This window comes from Oryza sativa, chromosome 1 (assembly GCF_034140825.1).
Source record: "Oryza sativa Japonica Group chromosome 1, ASM3414082v1".
Classification (NCBI taxonomy): Eukaryota; Viridiplantae; Streptophyta; class Magnoliopsida; order Poales; family Poaceae; genus Oryza; species Oryza sativa.
Genome location: NC_089035.1, coordinates 11,191,830 through 11,213,019, shown reverse-complemented (window position 1 = coordinate 11,213,019; position 21,190 = coordinate 11,191,830). Strand labels below are relative to the sequence as shown.

Genomic DNA, 21,190 nt, shown 5'->3' with positions numbered 1-21,190 from the left:
AGCCAAAACCCCGCCGGCAAAAAAAAGTACCCGGGGTGGAGGGGGCGGTCCGCCTGCGAAGATTGATCTTTGTAGGCGGACCATATAAGCGTCGCCTACGAAGATCGATCTTCGCAAGCAGCAGATGTCGTGCGCCTGCGAAGATCAATCTTCGCAGGCGACGCTTATATGGTCCGCCTGCGAAGATCAATCTTCGCAGACGCCGCTTATATGGCCCGCCTAAAAAGATGCCCCTATATAGTCTTCTTCCTCCCTGAGCCATGTTCATTCTCCCCGAAGTTTCTCTCTCCTAAAGTGACTTAAATATAGGGGGGGAGGTTTTGAACTTCAAATCTTCGGAGGATTTTTCTACGGTACTTAGATCTACTCATTTCCACACTAGGTATGCAATTTTTTAAGCTTTTAGACCTTAATTTGTGATGGATTTATGCATGCAAAATTGTGAAGGAAGAGCTCCATGTTTTTTAATTTTATTTCTTTTGATATGTTGATGTTAGATGTATGTGTAATACTTGATGCCTCTTGTTGTAGTGGTTTAATGTGGTAACATAAATTCTCATTTTTTTTTATTTTTGCTATCACATCCACCTCCTAGTTCTAGATCTAGATCTAGATCTTGTCATATATAGAGAGAGAATAAAATTTTTAATGTCTATTTATTCGGTGCAATTAAAAAAATAGTTATAGTATTTTGTAATATGCCGATGATATGATTTTGTTAGATTTTCCTAATGTACTAATTAGGCATGTCTGTGTAAAAAAATTGAAATAAACTTTGATTTTTTATTAATTTACACTTAACCTTTAGTTAATTAGTTTTGAATAGTGATAAGTTTTTTCAATAAACCCTACAAATTTGGTATTAATTGTGCAAATACTTTACGTGTATTTTTTTAGAGATATGGAAAGTCGGGAATGGATGTATCATTGGCCGAGGTTTTTGTCTCCATATAGAAACGAAGTGTCTAAATTTATTGTATTCTAAGGCACACGCTGAGAAGAACAATATGAGGAAGATAATTTGTCCATGTGCTGACTGTAAGAATGAAATAGCCTAGGACTTTGACGATGCTTTTAAAGTGAAGGAGCACTTAGTAACTCGTGGATTTATGGACAAGTACGAAATATGGACACGTCATGGCGAAGAACAAGTGGACGGGCCTAAAAATGTAGTTCCGACACAAGTTGAAGACATGGTGCATGACGATGGTTCTGTTGAGGACAAAATCGATCTAGAGGAAATGTTACGTCAAGCAGAACCCGAGATGCTGATGGGGTCGGCTAGAGGGTTAAATAACTTTGAAGCTTTACAGAAGGCAGCAAAGGAAGTTTTGTACGATGAGTCGAAGGGTTGTGACAGTGAGTTCACAACACTCCGGTCAGTTCTTGAACTTATGAGGTTAAAGGCGAGACATGGATGGTCTGATACCAGTTTCGACAGTCTGTTAGAACTTCTGCAGAAAATGCTCCCGAGGCCTAACTCACTACCATCCAGCACATATCAAGCAAAGAAACTCATATGCCCCCTTTCACTTGGTGTGAAAAAGATTCATGCGTGCGTAAATCACTGCATACTGTACAGGAAAGAGTATGCTTCTTTAGATGAATGTCCAACATGCGGTGGCATGAAGAAGGGCGCAAGAAGGATGGGATGATTCGACACCCGGCAGATGCTCATCAGTGGATAAACTTTGATGCTCAGTATAGAGAGTTTGCTAAAGACCCACGGAATATTAGATTTGCCCTGAGTACTGTTGGAGTTAATCCTTTTGGTGACATAAGCAGCTCACATAGTACTTGGCAAGTGCTTCTCACCATATATAATCTTCCTACCTGGCTTTGTCAAAAGCGAAAATACGTACTACTCTGTATCCTCATACAGGGACCCCATCAGCCTGGTATTGATATTGACGTATTTCTTGAACCATTGTTGGAAGATATAGCTGATTTATGGAAAGATGGATTGAAAGTGTGGGACGAGTACTTAAGGGAATACTTCACAGTGAAGGCCATCATCTTCGTGACCATTAACGATTATCCAGCAATGTTTTCAGTTTCAGGTCAAATTAAAGGTAAAACAGGATGTGTGATCTGCTTGAATGGAACGTACTATAGGTATCTCCCGGGTTCCAACAAGCTTGTGTACATGCGGCACTGGCGGTTCCTACGCACAAATCACAAGTACCGCAAGATGAAGGCGGAGTTCGATGGTACTGAAGAGACTGATCCTACACCAAAACCTATATCGGGAGAAAAGGTGTGTGCAATGACAGAGAAAATTGTTTGCGAGTTTGGAAAAATGACTAAGAAACCATCAAAGGGGACAAAGCGCAAGAAACCCGAGAAGAATACGAAACAAGGGGATAGTAAGAAGCAAGATGATAGTTCGAAGCCAGATGATAAACTCCCTCCCCCATTCAAGAAGCATTCCATATTTTTTAAGTACCTCCCGTACTGGAAAGATCTGGAGGTTTGGCATGCCATAGACGTCATGCATCTAGAGAAGAATGTGTTTGACAACATAGTTGGAACATTGTTGGACATGCCGAAGAAGACTAAAGATGGTCTGCAATCAAGGATGGACCTAGTCGAGATGGGAATCAGGGAAGAGTTACACCCTCAAGAAGGAGAAAAGAATGGCAAAGTATATCTTCCACCAGCCTGTTTCACACTGACACCTAAGGAGAAGAAGTCAGTTTGCAACTCACTCCGTGATGTCAGAGTGCCCATAGGTTTCTCATCAAACATCAGTCGACTAGTTTCAATGAAAGATTTTTCGGTATCTGGTTATAATTCATACGACTGCCATGTCTTGCTCACCGTGTTTCTTGCAATTGCAATAAGGGCCATAAAACCGAAGCATTTAAAGGTTGCTATCACAAGGTTGTGCTACTTTTTCAACGCAGTGTCACAGAAGGTTATTAGTCTCGAAGAGTTAGGAAATCTCCATACATTCGCACATGAGACACAGTGCCAACTTGAGATGTGTTTCCCTCCGTCATTTTTTGATATGATGGAGCACCTCATTGTTCACATAGTGCCGCAGATGGTTGCACTTGGCCCATTGTACCTCCATCAAATGTGGTCATACGAGCATTACATGGCGGTTTTGAAGGGTTACGTTCGAAATCATGCACATCCAGAGGGATCAATGGTTGAGGGTTATAGTACTGAAGAGGTTGTCGAGTGCTGTATCGATTACCTCAAATATGGATATGCAATTGGAGTACCTGTGCCTCGACACGAAGGCAGGTTGAGTGGCAGGGGAACGATAGGAAAGAAGAGATTCGTCACCCATGATCACAAATCATTCCAAGAAGCTCACTTTAGCGTGCTTCATCAGTTTGCTATCGTTGAGCCGTACATCGATCAACATATCGAACTAATACGAGCTAACAATAAGGGTCGCACCACCGAGTGGATAATGAAAGAACACAAGCGTCTCTTCATAGATTGGTTGCGAGACCTAGACTTACCTGAGGGACAAACTACCGATGAAATAACTATGAAGCGGTTGGCTTGTGGTCCATCAACTACAGTAAATTCTTGGCAAGGATATGACATTAATGTATACTCGTTTAGCACAAGAGCCCGAGATAATAAGACCTGTACGCAAAACAGCGGTGTCCGTGTGGAGGCAATTGATGAAGCCGGGGAAAAACAATCATACTTCGGGTTTATTGAAGAAATATGGGAAATCGACTATGGGCACATAATGCAATTCCCCATATTTAAGTGCTAGTGGGTAAAATACCCGAACGGGGTCAATGTTGATAAGTTTGGTCTTACTGTTGTTGACCTGGCGAGTGTGGGTCACAAGGATGACCCTTGGGTACTCGCCAATCGCGTGGCACAAGTGTTTTATGTGAAAGACCCTTCAATTTTGAAGAAAGATATAGTGCTACCAGGGAAACAAAAGATATTGGGAGTGGATGGGGTTGAAGATGTCGAAGATTACAACCAATACGATAGTATGCCACTTTATAGTCAGTTTGTACAGAAGATTAAGAATGTTGAGACATCTACTCAGAAGATCGTGAAGCCTTACATGCGCACGGACGGTGTGGGCAAAAATGTTAAAGGGTAATGATTGTTGAGTGGCATGTAAGCATCTAAGAAGTTAGTAGTTATGTAATGGTGGTATGTAAGGTGATGTGTGATCATATCGCAAATTGATGAACAATTGTACTAAACATTTTGCATATTAATTAGCTTGTACTAATTTTTATGTGCAATTACCATTTGTAGTGTAAAAAATTTGTTAAAAAATTTAAATTAGTAATATTTGAAAAGTGTAATTTTTTTTATGTGCAATTACCATTTTTACCATTTGTAGTGTTAAAAATTTAAATTAGTAATATTTTTATGTGCAATTACCATTTATACATTTGAAAAGTAATAATACTAAGGTTTGTATATTTTGTAATAATATTAAGGTTTGTATATTTTGGAATAAATATATTCAACTCTGTACCAATTTTCGCAGGCGGGCGGTCCGCCTGAGAAAATTGTTATACAGAGTAGGGTTTACATCTTCGCAGTCGGACGGCCCGCTTGCGAAGATAGTAAAACCGATCTTCACAGGCGGGCGGTCCGCCTGCGAAGATCGTTGCCCTATATAAGGGCAAGCCCGCGGCGCCAAAATTTCTAAGTCCAGGCGGGAACCCTCGAAATTTTGACGCCATCAGGCTGCCGAATTTTTTCGCCGCCGCACGCCTCCGCCGTCCTCCGCCGCCGCCCGCCTGCGACCTTCACTCTCCGACCGTCGTCCTCTGCCGCCGCCGACCGTTGTCGTCCGCGCGCTGTCACCGAGACCGCCGCCCCTTGCCGCCGCTCCACCTTGCGCGAGCTCCACAACTCTGCCGCCGCCGCCATCGACCCCTCCACCGCGCGCGAGCTATAGGCCGCCCGCTCCACCGCCGCCGGCCCCTCCACCGCCACCGGCCCCTCTACCGCGCCGGCCACCGGCCCCTCCACCGCGCGTGCGGTCGCCGCTGGCCCCTCCACCGCCGCCGGCCCCTCCACCGCGCGCACGGCCGCCGCTGGCCCCTCCACCGCCGCCAGCCCCTCTACCGCGCCGTCGGCCGCCCCTCCACCGCCGCCGGCCGCCACCTCTCTCTCTATCTCGCTCGCGGCCGAACGGTTTCATCGGCCGATCGTCGTCCACGAGAGAAGACGTCCTCGGCCGAACAACGTCTTCGGCCGGTCGTCGTCCACGGCCGAACCACGTCGTCGGCCGTTCGTCGTCCACGACCGAAGCCGGTCGTCGTCCATGGCCGAACCTCGTCGTCGGCCCTTCCTTCGTCGTCCACGACCGAAGCTCGTCGTCGGCCGTTCGTCGAACACGGACATGTGTGCATGTGGGTGTTTCTTTTTATATGTGTGTGCATGTGGGTGTGAGGGGGTATATATGTGTGTGCATGTGGGTGTGAATGGGCATGAGGGGTGGGTGATATGTGAATGAGGGGTTATATGTTGATTGTGAATGTGAATTTGGGAATGTGGGTGATATGTGAATGAAATTGGGAGGGTATGTTTAATTTTGCAAGATATGTGAATTTGTCAAATTTTTTAAATAACATGTGGGAGAGTATGTTAACATTTTTTTTTAAAAAAATGTGGAGGATATGTTTGCCTTTTCATTTTTTTAATCAACATGTCGATGAAATGTAACTGTCAATTAGTGCACTACTTGATAATAACATATCAAATTTTGTACAAATTTGTATGTACTAATTAATTTAGCATAATAGTAAGTAGTAATTAGTTTCGCAATTTAAATTTGTTTGTATTAATTAATTTAGCATAATAGTAAGTACTAATTAATAATATTTCACAATTTAAATTTGTTTGTACTAATTAATTTAGTATAATAGTTAAATTTGGGAATCTCTGAGAATTTAAATTTGTTCATACGGCATATTGTTAATATACAATTTATTTTTGTACAAAGTTGTTTGTACTAATTTGAGTAATTTAAAATGTGGACGATAACTCTTTTTTTTATATTAGAGGTTTGAAACGATGGCCGATAGTATTAAAGGGACTGAAGAGAAGGGTTTAGGGGAGCAAGAGCAGTCCCTTGCTGTTGTGGTTGCTCTAGAACCAACGGTCCCACCGGAAAGTAGTTCCGACAGCGACATAGCTAACGAAGACGAGGAGTACTCGTCGCCAAACGATCCTTGTCCAAGCCCAAGCCCGAAGAGAAGGAAAAAGGGCGACGGTGAAGAAGGCGACAAGGACTACATTCCCCCTAAAGAAGGGGTAAGTAAACTTAATATGTAAAATGTTCACCGTGATAACTATTAGCTCGAGCTAATTCGAAACTTCCATGTATACCTTCTCGTAGGAAATGGCGCCACGGCGATCAAAACGGCAGCCGAAGAAAGAAGTTCCGTCGAAAGACGACGACGTACCAGCTAACACAACCGGCACAAAAAAAAGCTAACACAACCGGCACAAAGATCCCCATCACGGTCAAGGACTGGGATCATGTATCGAATGGGGATAAGGAAGTCCTATGGAAAGAGTTGAAGAAAATCTTCTAGTTCCCGGATGGATCAGAGGCAGCAGTGTGGAATTGTGCACTGCAAACAATGGCCAAGTCTTGGCGTGGTTGGAAAACCACCTTGAACAAGAAATTTGTGAAGACAGGACGCACACCATTTTCGACATATACCAACATAACCCCGAATCAGTGGGACGACTTTCTGACGTTGAAGAACTCCCCGGAAGAAATTCAAAGGAGCCAAAAGTATGCAGAGTTGGCCAAGAAGAACAAATTTCCTCATCGCTTAGGCTCTGTGGGATATGCACCAAAGGTGGAGCAGTGGACAAAAGAGGAGGAGGAAATGAGGAAGAAGAGGCAACCTGTACCAATGGAGGAGTGGATACAGAGATCAAGGAACTGGGTAAGAGCTAGAACTCCGAAGATCACGGATGAAGGAAAAGTATCATTTGAAAATCCGGAGCTGCATAGCGTTGCCGATAAAATAGAAAATTTATCCAGTTCACAAAAGAAAGGATCTTTCAAGCCTAAAAGGGAGAAAGATGTGCTAAGTACGGCGCTGGGTACTCCTGAGCATGGGGGAAGGGTTTGAGGTGTGTCGAGCAAGATGAGTTGGAAGGAAGGGTTCAAAAATGACCCCCACAAGAAGCGTGAAGCGTACAAGGATAAACTTAGAGACGAAGGGGCTGGGGAGTTTAAAGGGCAAATGATGGATTTCTGCGTCAAGCACATGCTTTTGCCTCGCCCCGAAACCAAAGAACCTGAGCCAGATTACCCCTTCGATGACCTCAAGGAGAATACACCCTGCAGATTGCACGTTCCGATTGGACGCTCCGGGAAAACTCTTGAGGCCGCTACAGCCATTGCTATCCCTGGGAGAACATACAATGAAGAGTTCATACCCGATGCGTATGCCAAGGTGCAGCCGCAAGTGGTCCACGAAGGGTTTGAGTCCTACGACATTGACTTCCCGACTGCAGATGGTGTATCCGTACTTGGGGATGCGGTCGATCTTGTAATTCTCTGGCACAAGAATGACATATCCTTTGGATTGGGCACCGACGCCACTCAAAAACCTGTGGTGCCTAAACCAGGGTTGGGAAAACCTCCGAGACCTCCTAAGAGGAAGGTGACTAATAAGGCGGAGGAACCCGAGATGCATAAGGAAAATCCAGTGCCGGAAGTGCCACCGGAGATTGCATTGCCGGAGGCAGCCATGGAGATTGCAACCGCCGGAGGCAGCCATGGAGATTCCAGTGCCGGATGTGCCCATGGAGATTACAGTGGCAGAACCAGAGGTGCAATTTGTGGCATCAGTCGGGTCAGAAATAGAAGAAGTACTAGGATTGGAATGGGATGGTACAGAGCCAGAAATATTTGAAGACCCTTCTCCTGCGAAAGACCCCGAGGTGCAAGAGACCACGGTCCCTGAGAAGGCCACTACCAGTTCTGAGGTGCCACGAGTGCTTAGGAGCCACGACTCCAAGTCCAAAGATGAGAACAAGGAGAAGTTCATGGTAACCATCTTCAGAGGAGGTAAGGAACGTGCCAAGCTTAGAGATGACGACCACCAGAAGGCTGCTGAACTAGCCGGGCCAACATACTTCGCAACCGATGATTGCCCGGAAAAGTACAAACATGGGAAAGCATTCTTGCTGGAATGGGCACTGAAAGAAGGACCATGGGAGATGAGAAGGTTACATATCTTCTACATGGAGGCCAGCAAGAAAGGCTTGGGCAATATAACAGCTCGATCACCGGCAGATTGCTTCGGCGAAGAAGGTTACGTATGGCTAGATTTCTCAGATTTCCACGCCATATATTGCGGGATAAGATGGACGTCAACTACGTCGATGTTTGGTGCATGTGAGCATGAGTTTTAATTAATTAGATGAAAAATATGTACAATACAAATCCATGTGATTGTTACTAACAAACTTCTTCTGTAGGATGCAATACATGGATGCTAAGAAGAAAAAAGAACCCATCGGCTTCTTGGATCCAACTCGGATCTGCCAAACACAGCATACGGTGAGGCTAGCACCAGGGTCTGACCAGCTGAAGGGCAAGAATCCAAAAGAGATAGCAGAATACAAGAAGGGCTTGCACAAGGAGAAATTGATTACTGTCGCACAGTACATTGGACGAGCCTTCTTGCACTTTCAAAATAAGAGAGTCGTTATGGCCGCTTATAATTTTAAGCAAGTCCGGTACATTTATCTTGTACACATATGTCTTATTTTAGCTGGTACTAACTAACTATACTGTTGTTAATATGTAGCGATCATTATATCTGTTTACTCATCCACCCTAAAGACGGAACCGTGGTAGTCTTGTACCCTCTCGATTACAGTCACAAGCAATACAAAGAATTTCTAACAATCTTACAGTAGCAAGTGATTATGACTCTTGCATTTGTATATGAATGTATTATAAATAAATATCCTCCTTACTGTGAAACGGTACGACATCCATACAGTGCATACCAATACTACAAGTTCAAGGGTGGAGAATAGACCCGAACACGGGAGAAGCTGCTAGTACGTACCTATTGGCCGGTAATACTCCACTCACTTAATGTATTCCAATTGATTCACTAATTGCAAATTTTAACTACTTTTTTCTATGATATGTCCTGAAATGTCACAAGCAACCGCGAGGAACGGTCCTTTGCGGGTATTATGCGTGCGAATTCCTTAGGGTTAATGGACGGTACAGGACTAACGCGGAAGATGTAAGTCTCTATACTATGTACTAGACAGCTTCACATATTTATAATACTAATATATTGATTAACTTCAATGCATGCAGTTGCCAAGATTAGAATGTCGAACAAGCTTTGACGATACAGGTATCACAAATGTCCAGTGTGATCTGTGCCACTTCATCCACCATAAGTGCTGTCATGTGAAAGGAGATTTCTTTGACCCAGAGGGTGCCCTAGCGGCAAGTGATAAATTCAAGGATATTCGGGAGTGGAACACTGCTATGCCATAATGTAACTAGATGACGTTATTTGAAGTGACAATGTAAAAAAATATTGTAATATATATATTTTGGCAACACTTTTGAGTTATGCAATATATATAGATTTCTCAGTACCAAATGCTTGATAATCTTCCAAAATATGTACATAATAATCTACCTGCAAGAATTTCTATTAAATAATTTAAAAGTAGTTTACGGGCAAATTATTATTAAATTTCAATATTTTCTACCTACCTTCGCAGGCGGAAGTTTTTTTTTGCAGGCGGCCGATTCCTATTTTCGCAGGCGGACCAGACTAGCCAACGTCCGCCCCGCCTGCGAAGATCGGTGATCTTCACAGTCGTTGGCTTACAGGCGGACGGCTGCCCCGCCTGCGAAGACCCTTTTCGGCCGCTTGTGATAATGCTTTTCCTAGTAGTGCATGAAGGTGGTGATGAGCCCATTGCTGTCTCCTAGCACGACGCATAGATGATGGCTGCAAAGAAGCCGCCACCACCTTCTCCGTCCAGATCGCCGTTGTCGCATCTCGCACTCATGTTGGCATCTCGCTCTCGATAAAGCCGCAAATCTAGTCTCCTCCTCGGTCTCCGCCGCAAGGAGGCTGCAGATCCCAAACTCAAGGAGGCAGCCGCTGGCGCGCTTCTCTTCCTCGGCTTATAGCTCAACGAGACGGTAGGTTGCTGTCGCGGCTCCTTCTGTGCGAGCAACCAGCACTGCGACAGTGTTTGCTGTGAAGAGGTCCAGGAGGAGGCCCGGTAGGGCCAGCCACTACCGTCATCGCAAGCTTCAGCTATGGCAGGGAGGGGGAAATGAGAGAAAGAGATAGAGAGAGGGGAAAGGGGAGAGTATGATAGGTGGGGCCTACCTATCTTTTAGAAAAAATAATATGTTGATTGCACTGCCGCGTAGGACCAAAATCACTCCGGATTGAATAGGGGCAAGGAGAGATTATTTGTCCGGTTTAAATAGTTGATGGTGCAAAATGTCTGGTATTTGTGTTCAGGGAGATAATTCGGCTAACCACAATAATTTAGGTATTTGTGTTGAAGGAGATAATTCGGCCAACCACAATAATTTAGGGGTAATTCAAACTTTTTCATTAGAAAAAACTGGATGGCAAAGTGGTTCAAAATGATTTTTTTCTAACTTTTCTTTCTTAACCTATTGCAACACATAGGTATTTTGCTAGTACATTAAAAAACCGGAAGAGAACCCAAAGAAAAACCAAGTAAAAAGGAAAAAATACAAGGGAAAAACTAGGAAAGAACCGCATAAAAAGAAAAAAACCGGAAGGTACGTGTGTGCTCTCCCACCGCCCTCCTCTCCGCACGCGCCACGTGGTTGCACCGCACGGGAGGGAGGGCGCGCGACTGACCACTAATTAGCGGTTTCGCACCGAGTCGGTAGAGCTCAAGAAGTGCATGCCGCCGGAGTTCGAGCAGGGTTTGAAATTCCGGATGGTGTCGATAATATATATATATATATATATATATATATATATATATATATATATATATATATATATATATATATATATATATATATATATATATATATATATATATATATATATATATATATATATATATATATATATATATATATATATATATATATATATATATATATATATGTGGCGGTCAAATATTTTGGTCAACAGGTTAGAATCGGTCAAAATCCATATTTCCTCTTCCCCGAACCCCAATCTTCTGTTTCAGCCCCTTTCCTTCCCCATCCCCATCTCTCTGGCGACTGTGGCGCGGCAGCTGCCCGGAGACCTCGATGCTGGTTGGAGCTGCGGCCTGCGGCGCAGCGCTTCTCCGGTGAAGTTGATAACAGCAGCTCTCTGGCGACGCCAGCGTACTTGCAGCTCTCCTGTGGCTGGAGCGGAAGTTCCACGGTTCCGAGCTCGACGGCAGCAGCAGCGGCCGAGCGACGTGCGGTGGCTCCACGGCTCTCTGCGCACGGCGTCGATGGTTGAAGACATGGGTGGCGGAGGCTCAAGCAGCTGGGAAAATTTTCTTCCCATGCTGTTCAACTCACCGATTAAATTCATCGTTGCTCTCGTAGTCTCGTGCTGGCGATATGCTAATCTCTGTTGGTAAAATTTCCTCAAATTTGTACGTCAACCACGCCGGCCTCAGATCCGTCGTGGAGGGGCTCGTCGCCGGTTGCGCGCCAAACCATGTGGTCAAGAAGGCCTTGCTAGTTTAATCCTCAAGATATCTTTTTAAGATAATGAAATCCTTAAAATATATTAATAAGATACTACGATGATGTGGAAAAATATCTTGATCATGTCAATCAGTCAATGAGCTATACTCACCTCGAGAAAGATCTAAATAATAGACACCCCATTTCACACCATAAGACTTCCGGACACAAAGCTACCTGGGTAGCTATGGCTGATAACCTTAGAAAAATAAATAAAGCAATAAAAATAATTTAATTTATGACCAAACTTTTCATTTAAAATGCTGGAAGAGACCACAATGAAAAAAAAAACCCTAAAATTGAGCTTTAAAAAATAAATTTTGGTTGCACCGGATAAGCTACAAGCAGACGATAAGAGGTTATAGTTGAATATCTTAGAAATAACTTTGGAGAATAGGAAATACTTAGTGATATGCAGATGCTTCTTGTGAATGTAAGAAGATAATCATTGTATTAATTATGGGGAGATAAAAATAGACTCAATAAATTCACATGTAAGGCTTATACACAAAAAGATTAAAGAAAGCATAGACCTTATAAAAACAATCAGAGAGAGAGAGTAGCTCACTAAACAAATGAAGTCCGAACAAATGAATTTATAAATATAGACAAAATAATAGGCAAACATTTTAGTACAGGTAAACTTACCTTTTTCAAGTCCTCGGCCTATCTAACAGTCCAGCTGGGTACGCAGTGTGGACAAAGATTACTCACAACCCTTGAGTTGAGCCATTACATGAAACTACTAATAACAGCCTTTTCAGGTCTCCCCAAGATATATATTACCTAACGATTATACATTTTGATTTGGTACGATGCCATATACACATGATCTGCCAAAACAATGAGGCAATTACTTTACCCTGAACTGAATAACACTGACCTGCTGAAAGATTGATCATAGCTAGACACAATCACCACCAAATACCATGTCCTACTATTACTGCCTAAATGGCCAATTTTCTCAAGAGGCGGCATTGCTCAAAAATGAATTCATGGTCCAATTGTGCCAGTGTCGAAGTAGAGCGTCGTCCCGGACGATCCACCCGCCACGCCCTCCATGAGCGCGAACCGCATCCCGTCCGATGGCTTCCAGTGCCTCTTCCTCTGGTTGATGAACCAATTGTTGATCTGCTTTGGGTCAAGACCTGTCCTCGCTGCAAGCCTCAGCTTATCTTCTTCCTGTCAATCAGCACCACAACGTCAGACAATATATACTAACATAATGTACCACAAAATTTCAGTTACAGAAAAGAAGGGATGCAAGTGGGGCAGACAAGCGGGCTTTTCTTGCCCGCTTATCACAATTTTAGTTGATATTTTCTTCTAAATTTTGTACTAGCAAGTAGAAAATGAACTGTAATGCGGGTTTTTATATAGGTAGCGGGATTGCCCACTTCCATCTCTACAGAAAAGGAAACACAGTGATCATATTACCGTGGGATATGGCCAGCGGTAGTGTGTGTTCCACCATTCAAGCAGTGCCGACCGTGCGTCCTTTGGTAGCTTCCCTTTCTTCCGCTTCTTCAGGAACTCGGACCGGAGCCGGCTGAGGCAGCCACTGTACTTCTTCAGAAGCATTTCCTTGAGTTCGTGGTCAGCTAAGCGGGAGCTTTGCTCTTGCCCTATATCTAGCATATCAGTCTCCCCCGAGCACTGGTCTTCGTCGGAGGACCCCACCATTTCATCTGCCATGAAATTATAAATGAGCGAGGGATAACCATTTTGCATGACATTCCTGAGAAATATGCTTACAGAGTAAATGGGAAAAACTAAAACTAGAAAATATGGGTCATGATTCACAATTAATAGTGTTGGGCGCACCAAGTTACAATTCACAATATATATAGAAATCAATTCCATAGATGGAGATATCAATAATTCAAAAAAACAAGTATCAAGCTATATTAGAGAAAATTAATGCCATATGCCCATATCCTTCAGAATTGAGCAGCAAAAATTAGCATGCTTGTAGTCCCAAATTCCCATCGTCAGAAGCCCAGAACATGATTCCAAGGAAGAAAAACAGGGCCAAATTCTAGACTGGCAGGGATGAATTTGAGCATCTTGATTGATGTTCTTTCAAAACAAGTAATATATATATTGCAAAGTATTTCCATGCCATTAGTTCACCAAAGAAATGTATTAGAACATAAAAAAGGAGAAAATTCTACATAACTTCTACAGAAGCAGAACTGTAATAAAAACACTAAGTTAATTATTTTTTAAATTTTGGACAATACTAGCAAGATGGGGACAAAAACAAAACCAAAGCCATGTTAAACAATCAATTTGCAGATGTATAAAATACCATCTTTTTTGTTAAACTGAAAGTGTAGTGTATGTAATATTACAAATCAAGAGAGTTTCTTTTGTTATACAGTATTAGTATCTTGTGTTAGCTCAACAATCATAGATCGACTCAAGAAGTTCTCATGAGGTCAACAATGCATGGAAGGTTTATTTAACAGATAGGCAAAATCCCTATGGTATAAGTTAATTAAGAACCCTTTTCTCACTATAGTCTTTTGGAGAAATGTTTCAGTGTACTAGTAAGGACAATGACTTTTAAGGAAATGCAATCCGAGTTCCCCTTGTCTCACATGTCATTATATTTATAAAGCCATCAACTTATGTACATTTGAAACTTACATTTTTAAGAAATACCAAGTGCCTCTATCCCTATAACCCAATTACAATTAGATTCTCAAAACAGTTCCTTGTTTCGGCAGCATGCGACATTACGGCTAGTAAGGCAAAAGGTAATGATAAATTCAAAGTTCACCTTTTCAAATAGTGAAAGCCGAATTTCACAATAAAAAGTAGGTGATGAAAATTGCCATACATGTTTCACACGAAACCAACATAGGCTCCAACAACAGTCAAACATAATCTGTATTCATATTCAAGTCTCCGCAATATTAACATTTTTTACCATCCAAGAAAAGTTCCCATTTGCAATGTCTTCACAGCTATATTATTCCAAACCATACTTCCTATATAATATTGTGAGGTCTGCCTGCAGCAGACATACATCATGTTTTTTTTGGAAACAACAGACATACATCATGGAGCTATCACTTGTGGTGGACCTACTTTGGAGGTACATATATATATTCTCTTGGCAGAACTAAGGCTTTGCCTTTTTCCTTCTTTGCCAGACTATCAATGCTGCCAACTTGACACGACAGAAACCATCAAGTAATTGCCCCCAGGCAGTTTTGCACGGAGCTAGATAATTCATGTAGAGTAAACTCTGAAATTTTGTTTCTACAGGTACCATTATATGTAGAAGTCTATTTGGATTTCATATACAACTCTTAGGTTATATTTTCTATAAGGTCTGGTTTCATATAGAACTCTTAGATTCTATTTTTATAGGCTTAGATTTCATATACAACTCTTAACTTCTATTTCTATAGATACAATTGAATTTTGTATACAACAATATCAATCAACCTATACCGTTATAATCCGGACCCACTATGATGTAACGGTTAATATCTTTTTCTTTTTCTCTGATTAATGTAAGAATTTCTAGCCTCTAGGGCGAACGTGGTGTCTCCTTTTAAGGCTGATAATATAATAGATTAAGAGCAGAAAAAGTGTGTAGCGAGCGACCACGCATAACACAAGTCAAGGACCGTATTATCACTAGCGTTTTGTGAATAAAATCAGTTCATAAATTATACACAAACAAAAACTTTTTGCAAGCTAACATGAAACACCTTCAGAAGCAGTTTGGCACATAAAGCATAATGAATAGGTAATTCCTGATATATGTCCATAAGCAATAATACAACTTTTGGATGTGAAGGGGCAGACCCTCCCTTGTGGCATGCTGTGGCAGCTGCCATAGCTACACTACTGCATAGATAGCCTATATACTCCTTCATATCCGAGCTGCCTAGGACCCCAAGCAGCCATTCATGGATTGGTGAGGGTGGTAACAGCGCTAAGATGAGGAGCTAACTTGCTGCAATGCCGCTTTACTACTTAAGGGGAAATTTGGTTCTTTACTTTACTTTACTAATCTGCTTCAAAATTTAGATTATATGTTAATTAAGTGATTAATTGGCTTGGTAAGGAGGGATTGAAGAAATTTTACTCATATATTTTACTGTGCCATATCTAAAATTTTAGATTGGGCCCGCCACTTGTGCCAAAAGATCATTGTAGTCTCACTAAGCTCACTTCAAAGATGAAACTCAGAAAATGAGATATCCATGGATAGAAATGGTAATAATGGGCTCGATATCCAATCATCCCCAGCTGTGATTTTTTTCTTCTCATAGTGGGAATGCCTAGCTGTTAGGAACTAGCTCCCCTTCTGGCCAGGGCCCAGCGACATGTGGGGGACCTAAGAAAGTTTGTATATAAGTGTAAACCCTAAGTCCATCTTCCTGTTATTTCGTCAACTGTACTGCTTTTGCAATATTGCTACATAAACACTATTACTCTGCTAAATATAACAATCATCTTTTCTGTATGAATATATGAAAGGCATACAGGAAATTATGCTATCTACCATATTAATTACTGTGCAAAACTCCAAACTACTTAAAAATGCGGCTGGAATTATAAGGAATTCTTCCAAAAATCCAGAAATCCAGTTTGCATATGCTAGAATAATCCAGAATAACAGGCAAACTATCGGCATATTGATCTTTAATTTCACTTGCCTTTTGGAATCTCTGTATACTCAGTTCAACAATTTTTTTTAAAAAAAATAGAAAAACAGAGAACTGCACAATCTTGTCAAATCAAAATATGGAATTATTGTCTTCTTATATAATACTTTCCCCGTCCCAAAATAGTTCTCTTTATAGTTTAAAATTTATCCCACACTAGTTGTCACTTAAGAGTACAAGTTGTCCCATCAATCACATCCAATTCAAATTTCTACCCATCCTATCCTCGCCATCCTCCTACTTTCATTCAAATAAGAGACATTATAGTCTTCTCTTCCCAAACCTTGATTTATGCTAAACAATCTAGAACAACAAGTGAATTAATATGAAGCATTCAGATATCAATTATAAAAATCCAATATTCCTACTATAACTTTTTTATTTTAACACTGATCGCTATATTGCTCTATTGTTACTATCAGGTCTTATTAAAAAGATTTACCTTAGCAAGGTTGACAATTTGCAATTCAGTAGTGCTCAATCAGTAGTAGTGATAAAAAACAACTTCATGGGTAAATAATTCATCTTTCACAATCCAATAAAATCTTATTTTGCAATTTGCAGAAAAAGTTTTCAACATCAAGGAAGAGATAGGTCTATCGTTACTTTAGAAAATAACCCCTTAATTAAATATATCCTTTAATACTAAGGCCCTGTTTAGATTCCAACTTTTTTCTTCAAACTTCCAACTTTTCCGTCACATCGAACTTTCCTACACACACAAACTTCCAACTTTTCCGTCACATCGTTCCAATTTCTTCAAACTTTCAATTTTGGTGTGAAACTAAACACAGCCTAAGGCATTGTACGATATCACTACTAATCTGTTGGTAACATAAATTTCTACTCCTACATGCCTAGCTACCATACCCCCTCAAAACGTCCCATCAGTGTTCATCTCTTCAAATCATCCGATATGACAGGAATAACCACAGTTATCTCCATAAAATAGTGAATCTGGATGGCTAGCAAACATAAGCACTACATTTCCTATAGCCAAAGATTTGTGAAAACTACTATATTATGCTTTCAATTAGCATCCGTAAAAAGACAAGCGATCCAATCCCACACCTCCAACGTGTTGAGAAGAAAAGAAAACAAGTTTGTACTACTACTACTACTACTGCAACAATATTTTTACACAACAAAAAAAATGTAGAGAAAACAAAACTCACCACCAGAAATTACCACTACCGTAGTGAGATATTGATACGTCTTGTCAAAGTACAGCAACCGAATCCGGCAAGAGATCTCCTAACCACGGACCCTAATAAAAAAACTTAGTTTTACAGTTTTTTTTTTCACTCACTGCTCAGTACACAACCGCTGGTTGTAACCGCAGGTGGCTACCATAGCCATAGCTTGCAGGCAAGAGCAAAGATTCTCACTTTTGTCAAAGCAAGCTCAGGTTCCATCAACCAGCCTACTAGCTACGAAAGGCTATAGCTAGCCACACAAACACTTGGGTGTTTAGATAAGCGCGTGTGACATCGGGTATTATATAGGGTGTCGCATGGGGTGTTCGAACACTAATAAAAAAACTAATTACAAAATCCATTGGTAAACGAAACCACGAGATGAATTTATTAAGCCTAATTAATCCATCATTAGCAAATGTTTACTGCAGCATCACATTGTCAATTCATGGAGTAATTAGGTTTAAAAGATTCATCTCGCAAATTAGTCCAATCTATACAATTATTTATTTTTTTAGCATATATTTAATCCTTTTTAAATGTTCGATGTGACAGTGGGATCTAAACTGGGCCAGGAGACACACGCAAGGCAAGGGAGGGTGTGTTTAGTTCACGCCAAAGTTTGAAATTGGAATGATGTGATGGAAAAGTTAGAAGTTTATATGTGTAGGAAAGTTTTAATGTGATGAAAAAGTTAGAAGTTTGAAGAAAAAATTTAGAACTACCCGGAGTTGATGAGATATGGCTATGTGTATGTAGAATTGCAGAGAGAAAAAAAAAGGAGAGAAAGAAGCCTACAAACCTTGGACAAAACCCTACACAAGCAACTTCCCAATGGTTTTACTCCACCCTTCCCTCTCCCTCTGACACTCCTGCTCCCCATTTGCATGGACACGATTTGACCTCTCACAAGAACACCATTGTTACACGCACACGGTTTCTCTCCATTCTCCCAACAGCAACAAAGCTACTACTAGCATACACACACAATGCGATGTATACCCAAAAAAAAAAAAAGAAAAGAAAACAAGAAGCGCAGTACTACTACTGCCATGTATGCATGCAAATGTAGTGAATATGTTGGTTACCGGAGTGCGTGGCGGTGGTGGCCGGCGGCGAGGTGGCGCCGCTGCAGAGGTTGCTGAGCTGCGTCTGGATGCTGCTGAGGAAAGACGCCGCCTCGTCGAACGGCCGGGACAGCTCCTCCTTGTAGCGCACCAGCACCCGGCAGTACGCCTCCTGTGTGATTAACAAACAACACACACGCGCGCATGTGCACATGTAATAATAATAATCAATCAAGCAACGGATTGGGCTGGGTGAGGAGAGAAATCTAGTCTAGTCGTCGCCGGTCACCACAGAAATCACACGGCGAATTTAATTGTCATCACATCGCTGCGACAGGGTGTGTCAAAGGGTTCGAACCATGAACTCGTCGAGCTCGGGGTCGACGCCGATCTGCCCGGCGCCGCCGCCGCCGCCGCCGGCGCGCCTCTCCCGGCCGATCTCCTTCAGCAGCGACGCCACCTCCGGAGGCGCTCCCACCTCAAACCACCAAGAAACACAACCATGAATTAGACGCATATATACAGTGTCACAAATTAACAAGTATTCTTCTTCTTTTGCCCAATTCTTGGCATTCACAAGGTACAACCACCAAGATCGATCTCACGTAGGAAGAGCATAAACTAGCTTAGCCATACCTTGCGACACTCGATGTAGGCGGAGAGGAGGGTCGGGTAGCGCGGGTGACCGGCGATCTGAGCCTTCATGAGCTCCGTCAGATCCGACGACGACGACCCGCCGCCGCCGCCGACGACGACGCCCACGCCGGACGCCTCGCTCGCCGCGCCGCCGACCCGCGAGATCCCCGGGTGGATGCTGTACAGATCCTCCATCTACGTACCAGCAGCAGCAGCCGCAGCAGCTCACCACCTATGCTGCTGCATCGCAATTCACAACTATAGACGATCACTATGCCCGCACAAGCGGTAATCTAGTACCACTGTAGCGAGCCTGTGTTACTCGCTGGTGTTCTTGTTCTTGCTACATACGGGGGCAGGCAGGGAGGCAGAGGCTCATGGGGGAATTCAGCAGCTGCTTGCACTGCAGCTAGCTGTAAGCTGGAGAGAACTAGAGAAGGCGTGTGCAGGTGCAGCAGCTTCAGCTTGTGATATCTGCAGGGGAAAGAGAGAGAGTGTGATTGGGAAAGAGCAGGTAGAGACTAGAGTATATTATATTATTATTATATGTGGAAAAGAAGAAGAAATTAAAGAAAGATTGGGGTTAGGGGGCTAGGGGCTGAGGTAATTGACTGGTATATATTTTTCTTGGGAGAGAGTTTGGGAGCATTGTTAAATTATTGTCTTATGGGTTTATTAATTTGCATGGTTGGACTATTGTGTGTGTGAGCTGGTGATTTTTATTTATTTTTTCTCTCTGAAGGTAGCTGGTGGTGTTTGGAGGTATGCAGATCTAGAAGGATGGAGTTGATCATCCCCTGAATTTAATATGGTTTTCTCCCATGTGTTATCCTTCCAACATATTTTTTTTACTTATAAGATAATATAATTAGTTTTCTAACCATAAAGTTATCGGGTACTAAAATATTGGAGATGTGATCTATCACATGACTAACTATAAATTTGCCTTAAATAGCAATAGGCTACATAATTCTATTTTAAGGGAATTATTGGTTTGGAGTACACCTCAAGAAGTTAGTACACGAAGAGGAAATTGCATGTTGCACACTACCAAAATGGATTCAATACTTGGGGTTTTGTTGAAAATAGCATGGTCCACCTTGTTTTAAAAAAAATCAGTGTCGTCACCACAAGTACAGGATAGTGAGCACATTACATTTATCAATGAAAAGGACCATCTGGTGAAAGCATGCAGAGTGCTTTTGTAAAAAAAAAAAATGTGGTAAATGTAGGATCGAATCACAATAACTAAGCCAACCAGAGGGGGGTGAATGGTTGGTATACCCAAAAACCGAAAACTTTTAGAGGAAATAAAAGTTACCCTCGAATTCGACGGATTGTGGTCTGACCGAGATTGATCTGTCGGTCTGACCGAGTGGATGCCGCCGGTCTGACCGATGTTGAATCTCCGGTCTGACCGCCGAAGTCGCCTGTCGCCGCCGCCGGTCTGACCGCCGTGCTCCCGCCGGTCTGACCGCCGCTTGCCGCCGGTCTGACCGCTGGTGAGTTGCCGGTTAGACCGCCGAAACCCGGTGAAACACAAATCGAAGAACTCTTAAAGTAGATGACGACTTTATTAATTCTCTCTGTGTTTACAAAGTGCACCAACAGCACTCCTTACAAAAATTTCGACTAAACTCGAAACCCTGACTCAAAACTCAAATCAATTGCTTTCTAAAGCAATACCGGGAAGCCTCACGCTCCCCCTCTATTTATACCCGAGGTAGGCAGCCTAAAGCCACGAACCAAACTCATACTAGGAGTCCTAAACACCTTAGGAAACTCTCTAGTACAAGAAACAAACTTTATATAACCAATCATACCAAATTTGGACTCCTTCCAAATTCGACTCCGCATCCCATACGCACACAATACCTCCATCGTATGCCA

At 42.3% G+C, this 21,190-nt stretch overlaps 2 protein-coding genes across 2 annotated transcripts; one reads left to right on the top strand and one right to left on the bottom strand.

The window, feature by feature from the left end:
* Positions 1-1,193: 1,193 nt before the first annotated feature.
* LOC107280832 (uncharacterized) lies at positions 1,194-4,087 on the top strand. Its single transcript, XM_066307584.1, has 4 exons — positions 1,194-1,536; positions 1,632-1,804; positions 1,883-3,637; positions 3,743-4,087. The coding sequence occupies exons 1-4, from the start codon at positions 1,194-1,196 to the stop codon at positions 4,085-4,087; spliced, it is 2,616 nt and encodes an 871-aa protein (XP_066163681.1).
* Positions 4,088-12,287: 8,200 nt separating this feature from the next.
* Positions 12,288-19,696, bottom strand: LOC4325788 (homeobox protein knotted-1-like 1). The gene is made up of 5 exons (NM_001401492.1): positions 19,301-19,696; positions 19,023-19,142; positions 18,686-18,836; positions 13,148-13,398; positions 12,288-12,892 (listed from the first exon to the last, which is right to left on the bottom strand). The coding sequence occupies exons 1-5, from the start codon at positions 19,493-19,495 to the stop codon at positions 12,704-12,706; spliced, it is 906 nt and encodes a 301-aa protein (NP_001388421.1). The 5' UTR covers positions 19,496-19,696; the 3' UTR covers positions 12,288-12,703.
* Positions 19,697-21,190: the final 1,494 nt, after the last annotated feature.

What these genes read in the sequence shown, in the direction of transcription:
- LOC107280832 (XM_066307584.1), top strand. Translation starts at nt 1,194, where the DNA reads ATGGTGCATGACGATGGTTCTGTTGAGGACAAAATCGATCTAGAGGAA. An exon ending in GCTCACATAGTACTTGGCAA is followed by an intron (nt 1,805 to 1,882) that starts GTGCTTCTCACC and finishes ATCCTCATACAG; the next exon opens with GGACCCCATCAGCCTGGTAT. An exon ending in ACAGCGGTGTCCGTGTGGAG is followed by an intron (nt 3,638 to 3,742) that starts GCAATTGATGAA and finishes TTTAAGTGCTAG; the next exon opens with TGGGTAAAATACCCGAACGG.
- LOC4325788 (NM_001401492.1), bottom strand. Translation starts at nt 19,495, where the DNA reads ATGGAGGATCTGTACAGCATCCACCCGGGGATCTCGCGGGTCGGCGGC. An exon ending in CCTACATCGAGTGTCGCAAG is followed by an intron (nt 19,143 to 19,300) that starts GTATGGCTAAGC and finishes TGGTGGTTTGAG; the next exon opens with GTGGGAGCGCCTCCGGAGGT. An exon ending in CCGAGCTCGACGAGTTCATG is followed by an intron (nt 18,837 to 19,022) that starts GTTCGAACCCTT and finishes TTAATCACACAG; the next exon opens with GAGGCGTACTGCCGGGTGCT.